At 30.8% G+C, this 27,823-nt stretch overlaps 2 protein-coding genes across 2 annotated transcripts; one reads left to right on the top strand and one right to left on the bottom strand.

The window, feature by feature from the left end:
* The first annotated feature begins 2,578 nt into the window (after positions 1–2,578).
* LOC133678864 (oleosin H2-like) lies at positions 2,579–8,831 on the top strand. Its single transcript, XM_062101373.1, has 4 exons — positions 2,579–2,593; positions 2,900–3,358; positions 8,609–8,705; positions 8,827–8,831. Exons 1-4 carry the CDS (start codon positions 2,579–2,581, stop codon positions 8,829–8,831), a joined length of 576 nt encoding a protein of 191 aa, XP_061957357.1.
* A 4,415-nt stretch (positions 8,832–13,246) lies between these two features.
* Positions 13,247–17,925, bottom strand: LOC133678069 (tryptophan aminotransferase-related protein 2-like). Its single transcript, XM_062100249.1, has 5 exons — positions 16,960–17,925; positions 15,225–15,528; positions 14,126–14,406; positions 13,744–14,039; positions 13,247–13,620 (listed from the first exon to the last, which is right to left on the bottom strand). Exons 1-5 carry the CDS (start codon positions 17,223–17,225, stop codon positions 13,403–13,405), a joined length of 1,365 nt encoding a protein of 454 aa, XP_061956233.1. The 5' UTR covers positions 17,226–17,925; the 3' UTR covers positions 13,247–13,402.
* Positions 17,926–27,823: the final 9,898 nt, after the last annotated feature.

Here is a 27,823-nt window from a genome sequence, read left to right as displayed (position 1 = left end):
ATAATCCAAATATATATAAAGTGACTCAAGAATCAATAAGATATAAAAATCAAAACAAAACTATAATTATTATTTCACGAGTAACGAAGGAAATTTGTACAAAATATAGACGATACGAAAACTCAAAATAAAAAAGAAAAAAATTGATCGAAACACTTATTTGATTCCTAAATAACCCAAATATAACAAAAATAGATTGAATAGGTCAAAACAAATATTAGTTAACATGGTTTTGTTGATGCAAATTTAACCCATTACATGATTTTAAGCACTATAATTGAAACCCAGATCAAACGCTATTGGAACAACCTAAATTTTGATATATAGTACCCTTATACCTAATAAATTGTATAAATTAGATTATAGATCATTATCTTATTTCTAAGTATCGAAAACTCATATTTGATCAATTTGCGGCAGAATTTAACTTAATATTAAAACCCTAATTAAATGATATCATAAAGAGACCCAATTAATATATAGAGTGAATTCACCCTAAATAACCAGTATATCAATTTATAAGAGATTTCAAGATGGTTTGATTTGGTTTCTATATTATTTGTGTTGTCGCAACAGAATTGAAACTAGCTTGAATAACATTTTTTTCTTACTTTTTATTTTAGTGATATGTTTAAACAAAATAAAACAACACTTTTTTTGTACTAAGATGTTGGAAACATAAATTGAACAAGAAGAGTAAAAAAAACACAACTAAACTTATAAAACAAAAAGAAAACAAGATTTTTAGAACTATATGATCTTATTTTAGAGCCTAGCTCTGATAACAACTAATGGGAACTTGGTGATCATGTGATCATGCAACCCACAACAAGACTGACAACGAATCTTAGAAAGTCGAAACAAGTCTGATAGGAGAGTAACACAATGGAAATCTATCACAGGGCACCAACATTATTTGAATAAGAACCCTTACCCTACAAATACTAATTCATAAATGAGAAGTATGAGAAAGACGCCACAAAGCTAGTTACTCTTTGATAAATCAATTTAGTTTGTTAGAAGACCAAAGAATGCAAGAATCTCTCTCACACAAGCTGAATAAATTTGACAACAATAGTATTATCTTGTCTTAATATTTTGTCCTTACAAATAGTAATTATACTCTTGAAAATAAAAACCTTAATGAATCTACCTTTGTGAGTTAAATTTTCCTACTTACAAAAATAACTCAGAACCTATACTAATAAACTTGAATATATAGACACAAATAAGTCTTGGGAACTAGTTATTAATTAAGCTTAAATAAGCTTTGAGCCTTAGCTAATTAATCAAACCCAAGCTCAATATGAACTAAGCCCATTAGAAACAATAGCAAGGCTATTGACCCTATTAAATAGCTCAAATAAAAGTTATAACAAAAATCAAACCCATGATAATAAATTTTCTTTGTTTCTGTGAGGGAAGTAGAAGAAAAAAAGCAAAATAAATCTGAAACAAGGCTTTATATAAAGCCTTGTTACCTTTACTAATGTCCTTAAAAATAAGGAAAACTTGTTTCCTTTTACTTCTTTATTTTAAAGGAGAAATTGTTGCCAGTTTGTTTCCTCTTCAAACATGGACTCATCTAAATAGCCTCCTATAATCTCATTTTTTAATAAGAAAAACCTATAAAATAAGGAAAAGAAAAACAAAAGAATTCCAAGTCTTTTTGTCACTTATAATTCAATAATGGATATGGAATCCTTCCAAACTATAAATAATAGTTGTTGTCTTAAATGTCTCTTTATTTGACATGAAATTCTTATATAATAAGTAAGCCAATAACTATTACACATGCTTTTAAGAGCATTAAGAAATCTATAATACAAAAAGAAACAATGTTTCTCTAATTTTCGTAAATTCCTCGTAGATTTCAATTCTGACTTCAAACAAGTTGTTCTTTCTTTAATAGATGAATTAGTTGGCCTATCATATATCGCCAGAAAGTTATAAATGTCTACTTTCCAACCCAATTTAAATCTTAAAATAATTCATTATGAAGCTCTAGATATAGTCCAAACAGTAGATGAAGATCCAGATATGTAGATTTTACAAGATTTGTCCAATAACTTTGACCATATAGAATAATTCATTACCAAACTCAGATTTACCTAAGGTTTTCACCCAATATATAATAGCATGTCTAAAAATTCCTGTAAAATTTTTAGTGATCTAATAGTCAAATTAAAATATATGTTTTATAGTGTAAAACTGGATAGTAAGAAATTTTATGCTAAAATCTAAATTTAACCTTGCTTGGATCGAATCAAGTTCTATTGGCTTTAAATCTCATCATTCAATCAACCTTTATGTTGTTTTATTTTCTTAAATTTAACCCTCATTATTTTATTTAAACTATTTTTCAATTCAATTTAACCCTCTAATTAAAAAAATTTGTTTGCCTTCTAATTAATGTTTTTTTTTTCACCCTTATTTTTTTAATTAATTTTTATTTTATCGTTTTGTGTAATTAATTTTTTTTAATTTTATATTTTAATATTTAATTTATTAGGGATTGGGTATTTGTAAGTTTTTTAATTTAGACTTTGAATTTTTTGATTTAAAAAAATTCATCAAGATGCCTGCATATCCGGTAATATTTTGAAAAACAATTCCCAACCTGCTGCGGCAGAACACAACACAGCAACACTGCAAACATGTACAAGAAAAGACACACACACCATGCAAGGTTCTTTCTAACATGTGTCACGTCATTATACTACGTGTCTTTCCCTCCATCTCCTAAAAAATAGCTCTCCTTCCTCTCACCGTCCCTGCCTCCCTCTCTATCTCTCCATTTTTGCATGCCATCTCTGTGATATTAATCTACGAGCTCAGCTCTCTAACTAAGCCGTTTTTAGAAGAAAATTGATCCATAGCTGACTTTCGCCAACAACAGCATCAGCAAAGACCTGGAGGCCAAGGCTTCGCGAGCACCCTCCCAGGAAAGGGACCTTCAACTTCCCAGGTCTTAGCAGTTGTAACGTTGTTATCTGTTGTTGGCACCCTTCTCTTCCTTTCAGGTCTCACTCTTGTAGGGACACTCATTGGGCTAGCTGTGACCGCCCCCGTTTTTGTGATTTTTAGCCCAGTTTTGGTCCCTACAGCCCTTGTGATAGGCTTGGGCGTGTTGGGATTCTTAGCATCCGGTGCTTTCGGGGTCACGGCACTCTCGTCACTCTCTTGGATGGCCAACTATTTGCAGAGCTTGATCAGAGGTCCCTTAACACAAACATTGGATCAGGCAAAACGGAGGGCGCAGGAAACAGCAGGACATGTGGGCCAGAAAGCTAGAGAGACGGCCCAGACTGTTCAGGGTAAGGCCCAAGAAGCTACAAAGGGTGCTCCAGGTCAAGAGGTTAGCAGGACATGAGGATTCTTGAGGGCTTGGAGACCACCTGACCCGTCTTCTTGTGTGTCAATTTAGTTGTTGTGTGGCTAGTTGTGTGCTTCTCTTGTGTATTGTTTGTTTGTTTTCTATTTATTATTTGTATCGTTTTCTATTCTCAAATAAATTATACCCTCCTCCTTGGGAGGGTTTCTCTGATTTGAATTTTGAATTTAATTTATTATATTTAAGTTTTATTTTTCTTCTGTAAATGACTGATGAGAAAGAATGAAACGAGGATGGGAGTGAAAAAGTGAAAATGAAAATCTAACATATTAGAGATGGAATGAAAACAAAAACAAGGAATTTCGTGATTCTTTTTTAAAAAGTGTTAACTAAAAAAATTGAGAAAAAGTATTAATTATAACTTTAATGTACTAATGAACTTAAAATAACTTGAGGAATTTTCGATTTATTATACCTATTCTAATAGTAAATTGTATCAAATTAATAGCATTCAACTTCTAATTATATATAAAATATTAACTTAATTCTGTTTCTTAATTTTTCTTATTTATACTACAAACGACCCATATAGGGTTTCATGTTTTGACTGTAAGAAAGTTTAAAAATATTTTTAAGAGTTAAAATATTAAAATAATAAATTAAATTTTTTTTTTATCTTTTTTTAACCTGCATCTTACATTGTTTTTCTTCTTTCCAATTGACCAATTATTAAAAAGAATTCAAGAAATAAGTATTCACACATGAATTGTTATTTTCTTTCAACTTTATACAGATAATTCATAATAATATAATTAACATAATATTTTTATTATATTTAAATATTATAATGATGATAATTATTGTGTAAAAAAATTATAGTATTAAATATAAATAAGAATAGATTACATTTGAATAACATCAAAAAATTACTTGTTAAAGAATAATATAAATTATATATTGGAACCTCATTTAAAGCTTAAGTTTTTGAGTTGAATTGATTTTTTTATATGGTATCAGAGTTTTAATGACTAAGCGGTCATGAGTTTGAATTTCACAATTCTATTTATTTGATAAAAATTAAGTACAAAATAGTGTGAGTTTGTGCAAATTTTAAGATTAAAGAGTTTTTACTTGAAGGAATATGTTATAAAATAATATAAATTATATATTAAAATTTCATTTAAAATATAAATTTTTGAATTGAATTAATTCCGGAAATGAAATCAGCATGAATAAACTTGGGCAAGAAGACATGTCTTCACACCTGCAAAGAGACAAACTAGTAGCAGTTAGCAACATCCCCAACATGAGCATAATGACAAGTTCTACACTATTAATAATACATATTATCCATCGACTTGTTGTTTGGTGTCACTAGTAATGACGAACAAGTTCTGCCGAGAATGGACTAATTTTGAAGTTTAATAGAATCTGTAAAATTAGCAAAACACCAAAAAGAAGTAGTTTAATAGATGAATGAATAAACTAATTAATTAAAACCATTTATGCTTAATGGCTTCAAATTAAGCTATTAGCACTTGAATAATTAACTTAACAAACACTAGCTACTCGCAAATCTAACGCAACAAAATCCAAAACCCATAATAGTTAATTAGCTGTTACCGGAAAAGAGAAGAAAAAAAAAATTAAGACAAAGTATTTAACCCCACAAAGAAAACCATCTACAGTAGTCCCATAGAGACGCATTCAACCTATTTCATAACAAGTTTCAAACTCATACAAAAATAATAAGAAAAAATCACAATAAATTGTGTCAGTCGACAGTTTATGGGAGAAAAATTGCAGTCACCGGCACAAAATAATTTATCAGGAATTTAAAGCCTTCAAACCTATTCAAAGACAAATCAAGAAATTCAAGATGAGATAAAACTCTCAAAAGCTGAAGGAATTTCACCATATCTATATCTGTTAATTATTAAAAATTTATATAATTATTAATTTTAGAACTCATGAAATTAACCGAAATGCATACAAATTCATCCATATATATATCCATGTTAATTAAAAAAAAAACTAAAATTTCTTCACACCCGAAGCATAAAAACCAGGCGCTCTAGAGCTTAAAAATGATTTTTAATATTGAAATATTATTTTAGTGGTTTCTTGAGTTGATTTGATTGTCAGAACAATGGAGTTTTGACACCCGGTGTAATAATTCAATAGTGTGTGTACTTATTTGATAGCAAAAATAGCCTAACTACAAAGAAGTCTGTGCAAATTAAAATGCTTATACTTCAAAGGACAAAGACACGTGAAACATAATGAAGTCGTCAAAATTTATGTATTACCGCTGACAGGAAATAAGCGTAGGGGAATGAATACATATAATCTGCTAGTGTAGTTCCATATACATGGAGACAAAGCATGTTAGCCAGAATTGGAAAAGACGCAAATTCTGGTGGGTCATATGGTATGAAAAATAAGCCAAGTCCATAACTTTAGACCATCTCGTATCAGTTCCATGCACTTGCAAAGACGTGAATGGCACTCAAGACTACTTCCTCGACACCCTCTACAGTGTACAATCTGGCGACATATATATTTCCTAATGTTTCCGGGATTCTCTACAGTGGGCCGGCAGGCTTGGGAGGTTGTAGGACAGGAACAGCTATTTATTGCTGGAGATGTGATTAGTCTACACCTTCTACGTGCGTGGAATATTCATAGAGGTAGAGACTGAAGAGATAGCGACATATACAGTTCAGGAAAACAATTTACCCTAACTGGGATATTTGTAGAGCTTCTATCTGCAGGACTGACAGACTTACTCGAAATCCAAGCTTAATTGATGTCGGATGGATTCAAATTCTTCTTGCATAATATAAATGGCGTTAGTTGTTGGAAAGAATAATCTTTTAATGGTAGGTAACGTCTCTGTTTCTTCTTGTTCAAACAGAACAAAAACACTGTTTGACAATAATCCTTGGTACACTGTCAGTTTTCATTTTATTTTCAGTATATGTTCATTGCTGTTCCTTCACGGAATAAACAGAAACCATCAAAACAGAAAAGAAGATACAAAAGCTGTCAAAAAATGACAAAGTCCCTCTAAGACTTCCCTAAGGGTGCCGTTTTCACATAAAAGACGAAGGTTAGACTCCTAACTTGGTTCTTAAACAACTACAGCTCCCTTGTCGAAGTACCTAAAATTAGTTGCGCTATTGAATATTGTCAAAGAATCAACTCAATTCATAAATTTAAGCCATCAGATGAAGCTTAATGAATGGTTTTATTTTAATCTCTATCAAATATAAATTCAGAATAATAAAAAAAGATTGATCTCGACGGATTTATCTAATAGACATTAGCTGAATTAGTCTAAAGGTGTTACTTTCTGATGTGATTGCTCATGTGAAACTGAATTGCTTGGTGTAGGTGCAACATTTGAATCTGAAAGACCTGCTGTATATAGCTTGAAGGAGATAGAGGAGGCCACAAGTCACTTCGATGGAAGCAGGAAAATCTGAAACTGAATTGTATTGGTACATTGAGAGTATGATATCATTTCCCCTAGGTGTTTGTAGTTGAGACTATTGACCTGAACTTGATCATAAAACCTTGTTGCCAAATCCGGAAGTTGTCAAATCAAAGGAATTTTACTAGAGCTCATCAAAATGTTATAAAAGATACATCATATTAATGTGCTAAGGATTATATACAGAAAAAAGGGCATGGAACATTTTAAAATACAAAGGATTATGTGATAGTTGTGATGAACAAAATATCATTCCTTGGGTGGAGTACTGATGTAGGCAGAAGCTAAAGGTAGCAATTAAACAAAGAACATAGAATAATTTAATGAGCAAAAAAAGCTGTAAATGTGAGCTTCAAATTCACAAGTGTAATAAAGTCTGCCTCTTTAAAGGTTTGTAAAATCATAAATAGGCAAAACCCCTACCTCAACTAGAAAATAAGAAAAAATCCAAAATTACAAAGGAAAGAAGCATAAAATCCAAAATAAGCAAGAAATCCGAAAATAAAAAGGAAAATTACAAAAACTACCAAAATCGGGGGGCTTCAGAGATATTTTTAATATCTAAAGATCCGACGGCTCGTGTAACAACGCAATGGCTACTCTAAATTAAGAAAATGACACTCAAAAACTCCTGTAAAAATTTGAGTGTGATCTAACGGTTGAATAAAAAGTTATGGCATTTTTTAGCTGTTATTCTGGTTTGGCGTGACCAGACCTCTTTTTGGGCATTGACCTGTCCCGCTAGTTTATAAATGCATATACTAGGTCATTCACAAGGTTGTTAAAATCGTGATTCAACTCATAAAATCATACGTTTTTACGAGTTGATATAGGCTTTACGTGCTAAATCATTTGTAAAACTCGAAAATAGGTAAAATTGGGTCAAAATTGGATAAAATCGTTAAAATCGGGTGAAATCGCTAAAATCACGATTTCACCACTGATTGAACGAGTTTACCCGCAGGAAATAAAAATACAATGTTGCTGACAGGTGTCGACCGTCTATTGGCTTTAACAAAGCAAATGCAAATTCACCGAATCATCAATCATGTATGCAGTCTTCTCTTCACATTTCAGTTCACCATTCACGTTCAGAACAAAAAAAATCCCAAAATTAAAATCTCAAAATTCTAAATCATCACTGAGGATTCCTTAGTGACTCAGTCTCTTAATCTTTTTCTCTCAGTCGTCTACGATTCCACGGTCACCGTCCACCAGTACTCCACAACAGCCCTCGCCCCTCATCTTTTTTATTTTTTCATCATCAACGGCGTCCTTTTCACTAGCCACCGTGAGAACCAGAGTCCACCTAACAACAACGGCGTCTCTCCAGTCTCCACGAGGTAAGTTACTCTGTTTATCTTGTTTCACCTCTTGCAAAAATTCACTGGTTCTCTCTTCTCTGTTGGTAACTACCAGCGGCTGGGGGTGCTTTTTTTTCCCTGTCCGTTTGGCTATTAAAATAACCTACTAATCTTAGTCATGTTCTTGGGGACTTGATTCATGATGCTCTGCCTCTGCTTGTTTCAGTTTAGTCCTTGTTAGTTGTTACCTCATCTACAATGCCTGTGGTTAGTTGGGGAATTGGGCTGTGATTATATTGAAAATGCTTGTTTCTTTTGTGTGCCTATGAACCGGCACCCAGCATGCATTTGCTATCATGTTTTAGGTGTTTATGTTTCTTTCCCTTTCCTTCTGGTTTTTATATTATTATTTTTTTTTGAAAGTTGTAATGGTTACCTTATATGCATATGTTGTTGTGCTTTCTCACATAATAGGTTGTCAAGGATAAGCGGAGTGGCAAGACCAAGGGCTATGGATTTGTTAGCTTTGCCAACCCTACTGACCTAGCTGCTGCACTTAAGGAGATGAATGGTGAGTCAGCTAGTCTCTCAATTTTTTCTTACCCTAGATTTGGATTTATTGTAATTTAGAGTGTTGCTGCTGCTGTAAGTTAATTGGGTTTAAACTTGTGATGAATGGATTTGGGTTGTAGCGTGAGTATAATTTAGAATATTATGTGACTGTTTTTATGATGCCTTTGCTGAGTTGTAAAGGGTTGTAAGTTTGTAACCTGTCATGGTGCTTTGATCTTTACAGTCTATCATTAAGATTTTGCCTGCGAATTTTAGATTCAAAGTTTACCGTGTGTGTGTGTTTATTGCTCAATGTTAGTGAGTTGATTCTAGTACTTCTATTTTTAGTTTGAATAGAAGATGGGTTGTTGGCTATTATTTTTTTTTAGTGTGTACTAAAATCAATTATCTTAGGTTTTCTGATTGGATAATAATATAGAAGATGGGTTGTTATGTATTATGGTATTTTTTTTTAACAAAAATTTAATTACAATCATAAAATATTTGGATTGATTACAGGGCTGATTTAAATTGATTCTTGAATTGTTGAACTTATGACATCTAGAAAAAATTCTTTTGGTAATAGGCTTGATGTACGATGGCAACATAGTATAAATATTAATAAGAATTCTAGAAAAGTATTTTAAAATTCCTTATGATTTTATGATTTTACGATCCGTTTTTACGGTCCAAGTTTGTTTTGCATTTTCCGTGCCGTGTCAAAATCACGATTTTAACAACCTTGGTCATTCACATAATTTGTATAGGGTAGATCCTCATCTAGTAGTGGCATACTCACACCTAATTACTCAAAACCACTCATTATCGTAAGCCTGACTACATCATTCTTCCCGGGTTAGAGAGAATTCATCCTCGAGTACGGTTCATCCTCTAAATAAGATGTCAAGTGTTGGACATTGAAGGCATTAGAAGTGTTCATATGATGAGGAAGATAAATCTTGTAAACATTGTCATTTATCTTCCGCAACACCTTACAATGACTTATCTTTCTTTCCTTCAACTCGAGATACTAACCTATTAGAAACCTATAATGTGTAAGGATTGCCCATACCAAATCACCAACCTCAGAGACTACTCTCCTACGATGAGTATCAGTCAAGGCCTTATACTTGGTATTGTTGTTGCTGATATTCTACTTGACCTGCTTATGAATTTCATATAAGTTATTTGTCTTATCAGTAGCTTGAATGCTTAATCGTCCAATGTGAGGAATATGAATTAGCTCCAGTACTCTAGAAGGATTCTATCCATAGATGATCTTAAAAGGACTTACTTAAGCAAACTCTACATATGGCAATGTAATATCCTATTACTTTGGTTTATCTCTAACCAGGCTTCGTAGTGAGCTGTCGAGGCTATAATTAACCACCTCTGTTTGCCTATATGTTTGAGGATAGTAAGCACTACTAAACTTCAGTTGATTTCTCTTCATTCCCCACAAACACTTTTAAAAATTACTCATGAATTTGACATCTCTATCTAAAGTGATGGACCTGGGATTGCCATACAAATAAACCACCTTGTTAAAGTAAAGTTGGGCTACCTGAGATACATCTATAATCTTTCGACAAGCTATAAAATAAGTCATCTTCGAGAACTTATCAACAACAACAAAAATAGAATCCATGACCCATTGTGTATAGGGTAGGCTTGATACAAAATCCATACTCATGTTTAGTCACGGGGCATCAGGAACTAGTAATGAGGTGTATAATCCAGCAATTGATAAAGCCCCCTTGGACCTTTGACAAACAATACACCTCTTGACAAAGTTGAAAACCTGACCTGGTAACTTATAGCAGTAATAGTTTGTGGAAACTAGAGTTAATATTTTATCCCATCCAAAATATCCCTCACAATGCAATTCACAGATGATATACTCTCACAAAGAACAAACATAAACACTAAGTTGTAAACCATGAAAAAAATAATTGTTTAAAAGCATAAAGTTATCTCGTTTAACTACCTCCAATAATTCAGCATAAATATGATCGAATGAGGAATTATTCAAATACATCTCATAGAAAGTATCAAATCCCAACACATGGGCGCATATAATATTGAGAAAGGTTACCCATTGACTAAGAGCATCACCCACCTTATTTAGGTTGTCGATTGGTGTTTCAATGAAAAGGTGAACTTCTTCAAAAATGACACCCACATCGCATGCCGACAACTCAGCTTAAGCTACCCATTTAAGAGCTTTATGATTAGTAATTAAAATAAACTCCTTTTGCATGAGGTAATGTCGTCAATGCTTTTGAATCTGAACAATAGTATAAAACTTTAGATCATATATAGAGTAGTTCTTCTTTAAGCTGGATAATTTCTCACTAAAAAAGATGATGGGGCACCCATCCTGGTTAAAAACAACTCCAATACTTACCCAAAAACATCACAATTTACTTCAAACATCTTTTCAAAGTCTAGTAATGTCAAAATTAGAACTTCATTTATCTTCTGCTTCACTAGCTGAAAACTAGTTTCGGCTTTACTGTCCACTAGAAAGTGTTTCCTTTTAGGCATTATGTAAAAGGTGTGATAATGAAATTGAAGTTCCTAATGAATCTTTTATAAAAAGATACAATGCCATGAAAACTCCGATCATTGATGTTTTTTGGTGTCGGCCACTAAAAAATTACAGAAATTTTACTTTGATCAACCTAATCATCATCAACATATACAAAATATGGTTGTACTTAATGCTATAATTTCAAAGGAAACAAAATTTGGTGTATTCATTTGTTGTCTTGAATTTGATTCTGTAGCCCTATTCCTTTGCTAATCAATACTCAAATCTTGAATAAGGTGGTGGGAGTTTTTTCTATAGAATTTTTCTAAAATAATTTAATAGATAGAATGGTTGGCGCCATTATAGTATAGAATTAAGTGCAAGTACTATATTATGGAACAGGAAATTTTAAAAAAAAAAACATCAAGTTAGCTTTCACTTTATTTTCAAAATCAGACGAATAATTTAATTCCTTCAAATGTCTTTGTTACACTTCATCTTTTCTTCATTAATTAAAGGTCCTGAGCTTCGAAATTATGTGAAAATTTTATAGTTATAATTTTGCAAAATGTATTCTTAAATCTTTTAAATTTCTTCTAGTTAATTTCAATGTTCTTCTTCATTTCTTAGTCCCTAAGCTTAGAGATGATCATCTTTTAAATTTATATTTAAATATTATCATAATTAACGTCATGTAACAGTCGAATAAAATCTTATATATAGTGAGTATTCTTCTTCTCCCACAAACTACAACTTTTAATTAAATAATTCCTAGCTTATTAAGCGATTTGTTATAATCTATTTTGGTATGAAAAGATTGAAAGCATATATATATAATTTATTGGGGTATAATTCTTCTTTTTTTCACCAAAAGGGTCAATTTATAATAGCTATATTCTGAATAATCTTTTGTCTCTATTGTTTTCCTTGAAAATTTTATATATTTTAATATTTTTTTTGCCCTATACTATGATGCATTGCATTTGATATTAGAGGAGCGTCAGAAAGCATTAAGTATTTGGTAACCGACCACTTAGCTTTTAAAAAAGTTATATTTTTTATGATTGTTTTTGGAAAATAACACTATTGTAGGCACGTTCAAGTCCTAAATAGATTGTAATCATTCTTTTAAAATGTATCGCGGCCATGTTTACTTTGTAGCACAAACTGACTGCAGCTCCAAACCAAGGTTGTAAATTTTGTTTTGATAGATATTTTATTTTTTTAATTAAAATATAATATTTTAGTTTTAAAGTGTTTCGGCGTGTTATTTTAAGATTGTACTATTCATATATATATATTTCAACGACTATAATTCAAATTCAAAATAAATTAATTATATATAAATTATGCAATACAAACACAATGTTAAAAGAATATAATTTTAAATTTTAAAATATTACTAAATAGTTAAGATTAAATAGAACTTTAACTTAAAGTAATTCAACTTAAACAAAATATCAATTTGATTTAATGGTTTTTCAAACCCGGAACAGAACATGTGAAATAAAACCGAAATATTCCAACCAAAATTTATCCGGAATGGACCGAGTTTTAAATGAGATGAAAATTATTCTGTTTTGCTCTATTTTTCAAATTGTTATGAAATATTTAGATCGTTTCGGACAAAACAAAACAAAATTAACAACCTTACTCCAGGTCTAGAAATATAGAAATCCTTAATTTTATTTATGAACTCATGCAGGGATGTCTCAGTAATAACAAATGAGCAATAACGTTAGCTATGGAGGAGACCGGAGACAGTTTCAAACCACAATAATAAAAAAAAAATTAGGGTTCTTCGAGCTGGAGTTTGCCAAACAAATAAACATATTTGCACTTCAAAATCATCCCACAAGTTCAATGCAACTTGAGGGGCTACGAGACATCACATTTGTCTTTTCGAGACAATATTCTTCCCATCTGCAACGATAGGGTAAGTTTCACGTTTATGAATTCATGTTGAAATCGAAGAAGTTCAGTACACATGCATGTTGAATAGTGTAATTCTAGGCAAAACGCATAAATAATTGAAAAAAACATATATATTTATTGTGGAAATCTATTATTTAAATGGTTATTCTTAAAGCTGATTGAGCTTCTCTTAAATTAGCGTTGACATGAATTGCCATTGCCCCCCTTGTTTTTACATCTTTTACAGATATGGACTCTCTTTGCCTATTCTATTCCCCCGTCTCATCCACTTGCACGGATTGTCGCAGGTGGATGGTGGACAATCTCTCTACAAATATATAGAAGTTTTCATCTCGATCTAGCATGCTTATCCTAACATATTGTGGGCTAACACCAAAGTGTTTACCACTTCTTGTTATGATGTTGTTAGATCGGAGAAAGCCTTCGCAGTCTTCCATGGGTTCTTGGCACTTCAACCACGCAAAAGCTGCACAAGAGACATAAATATAATGCAAGTGTAAGAACTTGTTCCCATAAGAGAAAAAGAAACACTCATAAATGATTGAATTGATGTTTCTATGAATGATCTAAAACATAAGCCATATTTTACCAGGTTGAGGAGCAAAGGATCTGTTGAGAAAGCTGCATGATCCAGGGGAAAACTCAGGCAAAGTAAAGAGACCACTTTGCCTAACAGCGGCCCTCAATAACTTCCACCTCTCTTCCATGAGGTGGGCAGAAAAATCAAATAGGGACCCAAGGCTGGTAGGATATTGGCAGCTATGGATCACAACCTGCAGCACTTTAGCTGCTCGAAGCTGTGAATCCTTAGACACGCCGATTGTGTTGAGCTCTACGAATTTCACCATCTTTTTGGCTACTTCTTCATCCTTGACAAGAGCCCAGCTGAGAGATGTGGAACAAAATATTTAGAAATACAAGGTGCTTAATCATCTAGTTACAACGTTTGATCCCATCTAAGTTGAGCTTACCCAATGCGCATCCCAGCATGTCCTGTGCTTTTCGACACAGTGAAGAGCATAATGTCATGATTAGCAGCAGAAGCAATTGGCGTGTATTGTGGCCAATAATATGCAAGATCATGAACCAAGATGCCCCCACTTTTGTTGACAACAGACTGCCTGACGTATCCGTCGGGATTGTTAGGGGAGGTAACGAGTTCAATAAATGGTCCCTCTTTATTGAAGCTTCGGGCATCACCAGCCCATTTATAAAGCCCCGACTTCAGGCAGTCGGTGATCAATGGATAAGACTGCAACAAAATATCACATGAAAGTTAGACCAACGCATCATAACCATCAAGTGTATCTAAGGTTTAAGAATCAATATATTAAAGAACACAGAATTTTGGTTTCATATCAAAGGAAGGATATTCTACTTTGAAATCCAATGAAGTCCTTGCATAAAGAACAAAGAAAGCCATAAAAGGCTAAAACTGTTCAGCCACATTGAGCTCAGATTATTTGGAAGGAAATTGTGCATGGAAGACGGATCTTGACAGTTATGAGCAACTTAGTTTCAATTATGAATTTTCATTTTTATTACAACCCACCTCATTGAAGGTGATGATACCATCTTCGATAGAACAAAACAGTACTATGTGTTCGAAACTCACCAAGCATACGAAGATTATGCCACTTTGAGTAAATGCAGCACATAGTTAAAGGTCATTGACCTCAGTATTCATGTACAGATACATTAACTCCTTTTATATTACAAATCTGAAACTAAAATGAACATTTGATTACCATTTAAATGCTGGTTTGTTCTATGAAATTCAGCACATGCATATTTGCATGAGACTAGCGATGGAAGATGTAGAAGCAAGAGGTTTTAATTAAAAAAGAACCAGAGCTGAAGAACCCAAAAAAAAAAAACCAAAGTAGAAACTACGCATAAAAAAATGCCAGCAATTTAATGTTGATGCAGGGAGATTTGAAAGACATATTACATATAAATGCACCCACCCTGTTGAGATAATAAATTAAAATAATAAAAAAATGAATTCTGGTAAATGACAAACTACATATCAGGAGGTAAAATCAAGCATATAAAAGAAGCAATACTCACGGAGTAGTAAGGAGCTGCAGATACAACACTGAGGGGTTCCACTGCATCTTGGGGGGACAGTGCATATAATACAGCTTGATAAAGCTGTGTAGAACCTGTCCCAACAACAATGTAGCGGTCCTCGGTGACTGCGTTGCCAACTGTTTTATGCAATCTAATAATCTCTTTAGCAAACTCTGGCTCTAAGAACCAGCAAAGGCTCCCAGCATCAGAGAAGTAGCTCATTGATTGCCAACCAGGGATAACAATGGTGGATTTGTCACCCGCTTGTTGCCAAAATCTCTCGTACATTGTCGGATCGCCACTGCATTAAGCAAATATATAAAAGCAGCACCTTAAATGTCATGTTGGTCATTATATCAGCATCCTTACATATTATATACAGCACTAATTAGAAAATATCAAATTATTCCATGGAAGTTCCAAATCTATTTCTATATTCTCTAATCTAACCATCCAAACCCATCACCAGCATTGACCAAATAAACATCTCAAGTGGTTATAATGTTTTACCTCACATAAAGAACACATGGTATGCAGAAAAAACTCGAACACCTTAAATATTTGTAACAGAAGGTAGGGTTTGGTCCCAATCTATGAAGAAATCAATGATTAGACAATGTATATGCATGGCTAATATCATGTATATGTGATGCCCCAAGTAAAGATCCAGTTATAATTAGTACATAAATATATACAACCCCCGAAGAGGTAAATCCAGAAAGTCCACTTTTCGACATGGCCTGAAAGAAGACCTTAAAAGCTGGTGCGAAATACAGGCGGCCTAAGTTCTAGAGAATACACCTCCCCAAGAGCCTCACACATGCACACACTTTATTATTCAGATCTCCTCAAAAAACCAAAAGCTAAAAGGAAGACAGCCGGCAATCGGCACAAACACACATGGACCCCACAGACATGAATCGACTTCCAAGCCCCCATAGTGCCTTGTGCTAACATGCACCTTGGGCTTTTCCAACTTGTAAATATCTATAAAGGGAATAAAATATAAAACCAGTATTCTTTTTATTTATTTTTTTGCGAAGTCTGAAGTCAGGGCCACAAGACCACAACCAAGGCACACAATGATGGTGCTGGTAAAAAGTGATCAATATGCACCACCATCCATGGTATTCAAGCGTTGTTACCATTTTTGCGCTTACATATTCACCCTTCAACTTGGGAACAAAAAGATGACAAGAGACAGTCATGAAGTGCGAAAAAGTCACCCAGTTGTCTAACATGCACCATAGAGAATCTAAGATAAAATAGTACCCTGGATTCATTTACATACCTCACCTAGGCATTGCTTATACTTGCAGTACTCCTACTACTAGGTGAAGCAAACAGATTCCGCAAGTTAGGATTCCCAGTACAGAATCATCATCTAAAAATGAAGAGAAGGAACAAAAAAAAAATCTCCATACTTTCAGTTTTACCTCCAAGTGAAAATACCAGTAAATCTCAAAAGAACTCCGTTGACCATTGTGGAAAAATAAAGAAGAAGCTAATGATGGTCCTTGACTGTAGGTGTTACCATGTAAATAAAAGGACACGTTTGGACTTAAAGATTGCATAGACTAAAAGAATTAAATTATTCAGGCACACTTTACCAACTGATTTTAGCAGTGAGGTTCACTGAACTAGCCAACTTATTCGGGTCTGTTTATGCAACAAAACAGGTGTAAAAGATAACTTTTAAACAAAAAAAAGGAGACAATACTGTACCACTTACTGATCAAGATTAATTATTGTGTCCCCGCCATCGCTATCAACTGTGGAGGAAGAAGAGGGCATGGACGGACGTGCCCTCTGAGTAGCTCGTGCCTCACTAAGCACACTATCAGTAGTCGTTAATGCATCTTTCTGATTGTCCACAGAGCGCCCATTATTGACTTCAAAGTCTTTCTCATACAGCACTCTTAAAACCAAGCTCACATTGAGTGCTAGGGACAGCACCAGTAAGTTCTTCAATGAGAAAATATTGAAAAACATCGCCATTTCTCTCACAAATTTGAGAAAACAGAACTCAAGAAAACAGAGCTAGTAGTTGCTAAAGAAGAGAAGTCTTTCACTTGATGTGAGCAATGGAGAACACAGAGAGGTGACTATATAGCGAAACCCAAAGAGAAAATACAAAAGATGCGATTGACAAATGGAAAATAAGATTTCAAAATTCGTGAAGGAATCCCGGGAGAGCTCATTAATTAGCAATGACAACTGTGGAATATTAATGAAGGAATCCTGGGATACCTTTGGCAGGACTCTGAAACCCCTTAAGAAACTGATATCTAGTGAAAGAAGAATCAAGGGTTTCTAGAGCCTTGATTCAGCACCAACTATGGTAGCTTTAAAAGAACAGGGTGCTTTAAGATGTCAAAAAATTAGTAAACATATCTTCAAGCTACTTAAATACGAACTTGAAATGAGTGAGTAAAATGAATACTAGCAAGGAAACAAAATAGTTAACCAGCAGCTACCACTTGTTTTCAAGAGTTTAAAAAAGAAGGAACGCACTGTCATTTCTTGAATTTGTACAGAGGATAAAGAAAGTAGAAGAGCCCAGAAGTGGCTTTGTGGGGATGAGTGCTCGCATGCACTGGGAGGGTGTTGGAACCTACAGGGCTACCCTTCCCTTTAAATGAATCCCAACAAGAAGATTTTTTTCTCAGGAATCAAGAAATTCTACTGTTATTTTCTTATTATGGCAGATCTCGAAAAAACAATAATATTTACAGCGTAGATTCTCTGTTCCTCTTGAGTATAAATTAATACTTTATGTTTTCCTTTTTCTTTATTTATACCAAGGTGTTAAATTTCATTCAAGTATTTTGTTTTTTAATTAAAATAAAATATTTTAATTTTAGAATGTTTTGACATTTTGAGATTGTACTATTTATATATGTGTGTGTATAAAATTCAACAAATATAATTTAAATTCAAAATAAATTAATTATAAATTATACAATACAAACACGATATCAAATAAATATAATTTTAAAATTTAAAATAATCCAAAATAATCAAAATTAAATAGAACTTTAACTTAAAGTAATCCAACTAAAAAAATACTAAAATATTATGAAAGTAAAATATTTTAACACAAAAAAAACATAAATCAAACACCATCTTCATCATTAAAATAGAAATAAGAATCTTGATCTTGGTGGTACGCAGGGAAAGTCACCAACTAAGGGAACGTTTGGTACTGCGTTTGTACCTGCGTTTCGTCAAAATTTGAAAAAAAAAATTTTGCTAAAATTGAGTACGGTTTGTACTTTTTGGATCGTTTTGATGTGCTGATGTCAAAAATGATTTTTAAAAAATAAAAAAACATCATTGGCATGCATTTCGGCACGAAAAGTTATTTGAAAAGCACTCGCAACCACACTGTCAAACACGCTCTAAACATTTCAATAGTCGATACTCATTTTCATCATCAAAACATATTTCTTCATCCTCTAAAATTAAAGTAGATAAAGGTGTTTCAATAGTCTCCCAACTTATATGATCTCCATCAAGAAGGCTAGATTCTTCACAAATCTATTCATTTAATAGGTCAATATTATCTAGGCTAAAAGCATAAGCATATTTGATGGATCATTAAGATGATTATTGTTCAATGAAAAATAGTGATATGAATATTAACATTCTAGTCTTTTAAAAATATTTGGTTTTCTCTAAATATAATCCTTATATTACATTTGAATCTAATGATTAAAAGGATGTTTAAAAGTGTTTTTACCTTTCGCTTTTAGGTAATTATTAAAAGTGCTTTTGGTTTAAAAAATAATTAAATTGATATTTTTTTGTTTTCTAATGATTTTGACATATTGATATAAAAAAATGTAAATTTTTTTTTAATGTATTTTAAAGTTATAAGCTATTTTAGAAAATATATTGCACTACAGTCTCAAATAAACTAAATAGAAACAAATATATAATATAATATCTATATGTTTGATTATTTAGCAATCATTATTCATGTTTAAATTATAATATATTGATCAAATGGGACTATTATCTTAGATTATTATTATTATTATTATTATTATTATTAAAAAAAAAGATAATTGAGGAAGGAAAATCATTGTTCCTCCTCTCACATATCATTATTGTTTATAGAAAAAATAATTTTTTTTCTTTTATTTTATATATAGAATTTTTTTTTCCTTTTGATTCTGTTTTTTTTATATTGAATTAATTTAGAATTTAGCTATGTTATTTGATTTAGTTGTCAAGGTATTGTGTCCTCATTGTGTCAAGGAATAAATCCGGCTCTCATTTATGTTTCAATTTGGAAAAATTAATACAATTTTACTAATATAAAACAATTAAATAATTGACAAATACTCAAACCCTTTTTCAGCTATTAAGTTCCGAGGGCAGGGAAAGATTAAGCCTCTCTTTTTTTCCATCCCTTGATTTATTTATTTTTTTAATTTAACCTTTTTGCATTTAATTTTTTTAGGAAAGATTATTTTTTATATATTGGCTATGTATGAGGATTTTATGATGTTGAGAAAAAAATTACCGAGCTTAGCTGATGCTTGGTTTTAAAAAATAAAAATAAATTTAATTAATTTAAAATAATTAAATGTTATCAGATCAAATTTAAAATTAAAACAAATATAAAAAATTTGATAAATAAATAAATAAAAAATAAGCTACCATGTACAATTAATGCATGCACCATGAAGGCTCATGTCTTATAAGAAAAGCATGTTAATAGGAGCGTACGTAGTGATTGATCTTCCATGAATTTTTTTTTTCTTCTCTCTCCTTACTCTCTCTTATTTGGTCTGAAAAACTTTTAAGGTGTTATATCATTTCTTTACTATATGAAATTTAGTTTTTTTTTATTATTTTAATTTTTCTTTAAACTTTTATTTTTATTAAACTTAGTTATTATTTTTTTAATTACTATTTTTCTTTATATTGTTTTTTTAAATTAATTTTGTTTTTCAATTTCATCCTTTAATATTGGTTTGGTTAAGAATTAATCTTTATAATTTTTTCAATGTGTTGATCCTGGTCTCATGACCCTGATCATGGACATAAAATATTAACCCAGATAAACATTGATTTTTCTTTTTACATCAATTTTTTTTATTTTATCCTTCAATATTATGTTTGTTGAAAATTAAGTTTTGTGATTTTTTTTATATGAGATTATCTCGATCTCATGAATTAGAACGTATATTTGATAAATTTTTATAAATTAGTTTTAATTTTTTTTCATTATTTTAACATTGAATATTTTTTCTGTTTAACCCTAATGCATTTTGTTTCTTTGATGGTTCATGATCATATTTTTTATTATTTTATTTTTTATTAGATTATAATATTCGTATTATCTGATTCGCAAGGTTTATCGGCTTTACTTATATCTATAGGTATTTTATTTTTTTAGGGTTTGTTTTTGTTGACTATTTATTTTATTTTATTCTTTTATATTTGAATTATTTGGAATTAAACATCGTTACTTGTTTTATTTTTTTTTCTATAAAGCTAGTCCAGCCTCCATAAATTTATAAAATTAATTAAATTATTTTTTTAATTTATAAAAAAAATCAATCTAACCCGCGAAAAAACACAATTCTCATATCCAAGTATTTATCTAAACACAATTGATGAATTCTCATTAAAAATAAGATGGAAGAAAGCATTGACTTTTCACGCTTGGGTTGAAAGCGGACAGATGGGAAGAAATTCCGTACAATAATAATTATATTACTATCTTCCTGCAGCGTGACCATTAATGGTCTATTTCAGTTCCAATATTATATTTAATAGTTATACTTTTTTTTATTAAAGTATCCTCACTGTTTTAAAAAATAAAATTAATTTTATTTGAGATTTATACCTCTTCCTTTCAATAAATATATTTTCTGTAAATTGAACTTATATTTTTATTTTTATAAGAATATAATAATACCATAACCGCTAAACTAATATTTCATTGATATTTAATAATTATATCTATTATATAATATAATTTTTTTAAAAAAAATACCAATGAAATATCTCGTTAGTATTTAGGGAAAATTTCATTGATATTATCAATTATTGACGAAATACCATCACCGAAAAGTTACTTGTCAGGTTTTTTGGTTCCATCAGTGATTTATAGTACTAGCAAAATCATCAATGGAATATTCTTACACAAAAATCAGATTTTGCCACCTGTTTTTAGTTGACAAATCCATCACTATTTATTTTTTCAATAAAATATTTCGTTGGTGATTCTATCAAAAGTTCCTGCGTATTTTTAAGTTTTACCAGAAGCTCTGAAATGAATGCGAATATTCTGGTAGGAATGCCGACAGAATGCATTTCCATTGGAGTTTTCAACTTCTTTTTGTTTTGTTTGTAATGATCTTTAAGTCAAAAATTACTCCCAATAAACCCACAACCATAACAAAAAAAAAATATCTCTAAAAATTAAAACAATAAACACAAATTAGAAAAACATATAATAAAATTATCTAACATCAACTTTATTTTATATATATATATTAAACTCATCAACATCAACCTTAACATAAGCATTTTCAGTAACAAGAAAACATGGATTTTCTAACTCGGTTGATAGAATTACTTGATATGAATCAACTAATTCATCCATTTAAATGACATTATCTCCCTTAATTACTTTATTGTTACCATTTCCAACTACTTGGATACACTTCTAGATTTTGTTTTGACAACAAATAACTAATTAACTTTATTATGATTATTTCTATAAAATAAAATGTATATATAATACACTTGTTGACGTTGTTTGGCAAAAACAATAATATCATTGATGTTGCGAAATCTAACTTTTTTATTTATTTTTATCAAACCACGGTGAGTATCAACTCTAATTCCTCTATTGGTATCATATTAATAGCATTTGAATAAAAATATTGTATCTTGCGAGTTATGATTCAATCACATCTTCTAAGTTACCATAATATTCAAGCTCGAACTCATTGAAAGTTGAACTTTTTATACAAATCTTATATACTATTATAAGTCTTTGTAACATCACCATACTATTATGTATGAATGACATATTTATTAATGAAATACTCATTGTAACACTAAACTTTTTTTCTAAGATCTAAATATAGGAATTTCAATCTATTAGCATTAATATCCATGTTGAAAACCTACTTATACTTAACAACTATTAACAGTTGAAGAAGAAACATAACTAATTCAAAACTTAGGAGTTGCTAATTATTAAACACTTACATATATTTTAAATCACATAGCAAATTATTCATTCTGTAATTTAAATAAATGAGCTTCACTAGAATTTGGATTTTGAGATAATAATAATTGATAATATTGCCTACAAGAAAGTTACAGAATTTAGTATAATTATTAATCTTATAATTTTCTTAACAAATATAACATGAAATAAAAATTCTATATAATTATTAAACTCACTTGTTGGATAAAAAATCTCAATTTATCACAGTTAAATAGAAAATAATTATATGTTTATCTAAATTCAATGTCTATGAAATATCTTACCCTCACTAATTTTTTTGATAATGATCATGCATGATGGAAAAATATTGAAAAAATTGCACTAAAAAACAATTCATCACTATCATTATTTTTTAATTTTCTTGATTTAATTGATTTTTTAATTTTTTTAGTACCCTGTTTGTTGCTCTTTTCTTTCAAGTCCATCTCTCTTAAACTTTGTAAAGTAGTTAAAGCTGAAACACCGTAAAACTTTTCGTGGTAACCTTATTCACATCATGAGGCAACTTTAGATAACTTTACTAAATTCACTTCAGGCGTGAATTTGGTATGTTGGCATTGCCAATCTTTCGGGTGGTTATTAATTCTTATCTCGGGATAAAAAAAAAAAAAACAAACACAATGGATATAAAAAAAAATATAAAAGTGGATAAAAATAAAATTATATTTAATAATGATATAGAAGATGTAATGATTATCTCTATATTTTATTTAATTAACGATGGACAATATAATATAAAATATAACATAAATATTTTAATTTTAATATGTGTTATTATAAAACTTACATATTAAATAAAAACACGTATACTATTTTATACTTTGGTTTACATTGAATCTTGAGATTAATAATAGTATAATAACAATAATTAAAAAAACTCAAATTAGCTTGATGGGTCAATCTGAGACCTGGCTAACTCATGGCCTAGATTGATAAATGTTTAAGAAAACATAGAGTAAAAATTGACTTAGACTAACTCAGTTAAAAACTCAGGTCGATCAGTAATTTAGTTAACCAGGGGTAAAAAAACCTCATTAGCTTATTTATTTTTTTATTAAAATGATATCATTTTGATAATTTTTAAAAAATAAGTTAACCCGAGTCAATGATTGACTTTTTCATCTCGTGACCCTTATCTTACCTTAAATTTTTTAAAATTATAATAATAACTATTTTATCTTTTTTATCTTAAATAAAAAAAATCCCTCTCTCTCTCTCTCTCTCTCTCTCTCTCTCTCTCTCTCTCACACACACACACACACACACACACACACACACACACACACATATTTTTATCTTTATTATATTATTTTTTTTTTTATTCTGGACAATGACCAAACTCCACTTCAGTGACAAGAAGCACCAGCTTTGTTAAGTGTGTGTCATAGCCGTCCGAGAGTGCATAAAGTTTTTCATATCCCATGACTGAGGCCTTTTTTTCATGTTATAATACAAGTTTCATGCTGTCTTTTTTTGCCTGCCAAGGCAGTAAAACACGAAGGGAAACGATTTTCATGCCAAATGAATGGGTTCAAGAGTGGACTCCAATTCACTTATTATAAACAAACACTTCCTGGCTAGCATTGCAATAATTCCTCTCCCCTTTTGTTAATGTTCTTCACTGGAGTCAATGTGGTCTACTGTAGAGTCCAATAGCAAAGGGATTATTCCACTAAAATATATGAATCATAGGGTTTTTTTTTTCATTTAAGAAGATTGACTTTTTCAAGATTTTTAATTAAGTAATTCCTCAATTTTTGTTGTTCGATAACATGTGATTTATCTTTTTATTTTATATCAATCGAGTATATGAGCTTTAATTTTTATTTTTATTTTGATATGTGAACATTTTTTTTATTATCTCAATTAAATAATTTATCCGGTTCTTCATTTTCTAATGTGGGTTTTTTTTAGTAGAATTACCCTTTAAAATAAGATTATTTTTAATGAATAAAAATATTTTAAATTAACATAAATACTTTTAAAAAAATTAAAAATAAACATTCTTAAGCCGTAAGCTCTTTTCAAGAGTCACTAAGGATCACAGTTATTAAACCCGGTCCGGCCCGGCGGGTCGACCTGGTGGCTGGACCGGTCCGAGTTTAACAAAAAACCGGCTGTGGCAACAGCCCGGCCAAACCCGGGCGACCCGGGCGAACCCGGACGAGACCCGTTTTTTTTTTCTTCAAATGTGGGATTTGAAACACATTAGTATATATACTCTATGTTCACAAGAAAAAAGTCATGTTTTTTCAATGTCGGATAAAAAACCTTTTAGTTTAAATACTTCAACTTAAAAGGATAACATAGTATTTTTTCAATGTGAGATTTGAACCCCTTTCATATATATACACTATGTTCTCATGAAAAAAACCATGTTTTTTAAATATGGGATAAAAAACCTTTTGGTTTAAATACTTCAACTTAAAATGATAACATAGTTTCTTTTCAATGTGGGGTTTGAAGCCTTTTCATATATATACACTACGTTCCCATGAAAAAAACCATGTTTTTTCAATGTGGGATAAAAAACCTTTTGGTTTAAATACTTCAACTTAAAAGGATAACATAGTATCTTTTCAATGTGGGGTTTGAAGCCTTTTCATATATATACACTATGTTCCCATGAAAAAAACCATGTTTTTTCAATGTGTGATAAAAAACCTTTTGATTTAAATACTTCAACTTAAAAGGATAATATAGTATTTTTTCAATGTGGGATTTGAAGCCCTTTCATATATATACTCCATGTTTCCATGAAAAAAGTTATGTTTTTTCAATGTGGGATTTGAAACCTATTAGTATATATACTCTATGTTTCCAAGGAAAAAGTTATGTTTTTTCAATGTGTGATAAAAAACTTTTTTAGTTTAAATACTTTAACTTAAAGGCTTAACATAATATCTCTTTAATGTGGGATAAAAAACTTTTTAAAATATTCTTTTAAACTTCATAATATGTATAATCTATATTTACATGGATTTTTTCATATGAAATATTAAAACTTTATTTTTTTTAATTTTTCCGGGTTAATCCAGGTTGACCAGAGTTGACCCGGGTTGACCCCTGAAACTCGGAACCCGGCCCCTTGGCCGGGTCAACCCCCGGGCTGGATCTAATAACTATGCTAAGGATTAAAATTTATTCTATAATTAATTAAATCTAACAAATAAATTATTGAAATAATTGAAATATTTATTGTCTTAACAGGATAAATGAAATATGTGATTACAATATAAATGAAAAAAATTAACAGATTATTTTATAGAGGTATTTGGTGGGAATAAAAAAAAAATGATATTTCCAAAAAAAAAAAAAACAAAGAGAGAGAGAGGCTATCCCACCAATGTGGAAATACACGTTAGAAAAGATGTAAAGTTGACGTATTAAAAATAAAACTATCTCCATTAACAAAGCAAAGCACAGTGGTTCTGCTATCCCACCAATGCATGTGCTGTTTCTTTCTCCAAATCTGCCAGGACGAAATAAAGATGAAAGGGATCATACAGCTAAATTCTTTATGCACAGAAGAGGCTGCACCTCTAGTTTATTTAGGGTCCACAAAATCAGCCCCCTGGAAATTCAAGCCTAGCTAGCAGCCATGGCTTTCTGGGACCAGCTGCTGAGAGCTAAGTCATGGCAATCTCTTGTATAGGTTTGGGAACAAATTGATGGCCTGAGAAAATATATAATGGTCCTCCTTCTAGGATTAATGCAACAATTTGTCTTGTAAGTTGCGCTCATTAATTGAGACGTTGCATCATATCATATCTCACTGTTATTGTATTGAAATAATTCATGTATTAATGTTTTTGTTTTTTTTTATTTGATAAAAATTAAATATAATATGTTAGAGAATAATATCTTGATATTTTATTTATTAACTTAATTTTCTTTTAAGTTTGCGGACTAGCAAATCATGATGTATCGTTCTGTGAGGGCAACTAGCAAGGTCCCCTGCTGCTTGGTGATAAATCCAGTAGGCCAGCTATGAGTCAGACAAGAGGGTCACATTCGAGCCGCTAGCAGAACTCCATGTGTAGGAGCATGCTTGTTTTCAGTGGAAGAACTCGAGAGGGAAGCATGGACAACCAACAGAATATGTCCAATGTTGTGCAAATCAATGCCACTTAGCCAGTTCGATCGAAGGTTTTATCGTATGCTTACAAAACAATGTTCAAACTTGGAGTTGAATCTCAATGATTAGACCTCCTAGTCAAGAAGGAAAGGAGGCCAAATGCAATTCATCGACATCCTTGTTTTCTTTCTTTTTGCTCTTCTCTGTGATTCTCAACTGCCCTCATTGGGTAGTCTGTGCAAGATCTTAGATGATATAATTGAGATATATCATGGAGCATGGAATCCATTTAATTAAAAGAAGAAAAAACACATTAAATATCCCAATCAAAAGAATTAGGAAATATAAAATATTTTCTTATTACAATTTATCTTAATTTGTTTCCTTATTATATGTAAAAAATCTAAACCCAACCATCAATTATGTCTGGTTACCATTTCTATCTTTCTTCGTAGGCCGTTTATTTGGTATAAAATATAATTTTTTAAAAGTGATTTTTGTGGAAAATAAATTATTAAAAACTAAGTTATTTTTTTATATTTGATAGTGTCATAAAAAATAAGTTGGAAAACTCTTTTTAACATTTGACTATGCCATGAAAAATAAGTTGAGAAATAACTCAAAACTAAATATATAGCAATCAAAAGATTAAGCATCAAATTTGATATAATTAACAAATAATATGATATTTTTTATTTTTTAATAACTTCTGGAAGGTGTATTCTCCTAAAAATAAAAAGAAAGCTTTCCAGGAAGTTAAGCTAAATTTTTTATTGACTGAAAGTATTTTCTGTTGATTAATTTTTCTAATAATAAATAAATATAGAAAAGTTTAGAAAGTATTTTTAAAAAAACTATTTTTCATAAAATGAGCTGTACTCAGTAAACATCCCATTTTTTATTTTATATTTATTTTTTCTCAAATAAATATCTCATTTTAATTGTTAAGAGATGTTTTTTTTTTGTATTTATTTGATATTTTAGTACTTTTAAAGCATATTAGCTTTTAGTGCAAAAGTAGTGTATGGTTAATAATTATTTTGCTTTTTAATCAAAGCAGATGTCACTGTAACAAATCACACACATATTATGTATGCCAATGTCTTCCATAATACAATTTTAAATTTTTTTTCTTTATTGTTGATTACATTGAAAAAATTTTATTGCAATTGTCCGTGTGTATTTAATTAAAAAATAAAAAAATATTAAAAAATATATAAAAACTGCCCTCATTGGGTAGTCTGTGCCAGATCTTAG

This window comes from Populus nigra, chromosome 18, assembly GCF_951802175.1.
Source record: "Populus nigra chromosome 18, ddPopNigr1.1, whole genome shotgun sequence".
NCBI lineage: Eukaryota > Viridiplantae > Streptophyta > Magnoliopsida > Malpighiales > Salicaceae > Populus > Populus nigra.
The sequence above is the reverse complement of the archived record's forward strand: the minus strand, read 5'-3'. Positions and strand labels throughout refer to the sequence as shown.

Coding starts and splice junctions, on each gene's coding strand:
- LOC133678864 (XM_062101373.1), top strand. Junction 3,359..8,608: donor AGGGTGCTCCAGGTCAAGAG/GTTAGCAGGACA, acceptor CTCACATAATAG/GTTGTCAAGGATAAGCGGAG.
- LOC133678069 (XM_062100249.1), bottom strand. CDS start 17,225: ATGGCGATGTTTTTCAATATTTTCTCATTGAAGAACTTACTGGTGCTG. Junction 15,529..16,959: donor ACAATAATTAATCTTGATCA/GTAAGTGGTACA, acceptor TGCTTAATGCAG/TGGCGATCCGACAATGTACG. Junction 13,621..13,743: donor ATCCTTTGCTCCTCAACCTG/GTAAAATATGGC, acceptor TCTCTTGTGCAG/CTTTTGCGTGGTTGAAGTGC.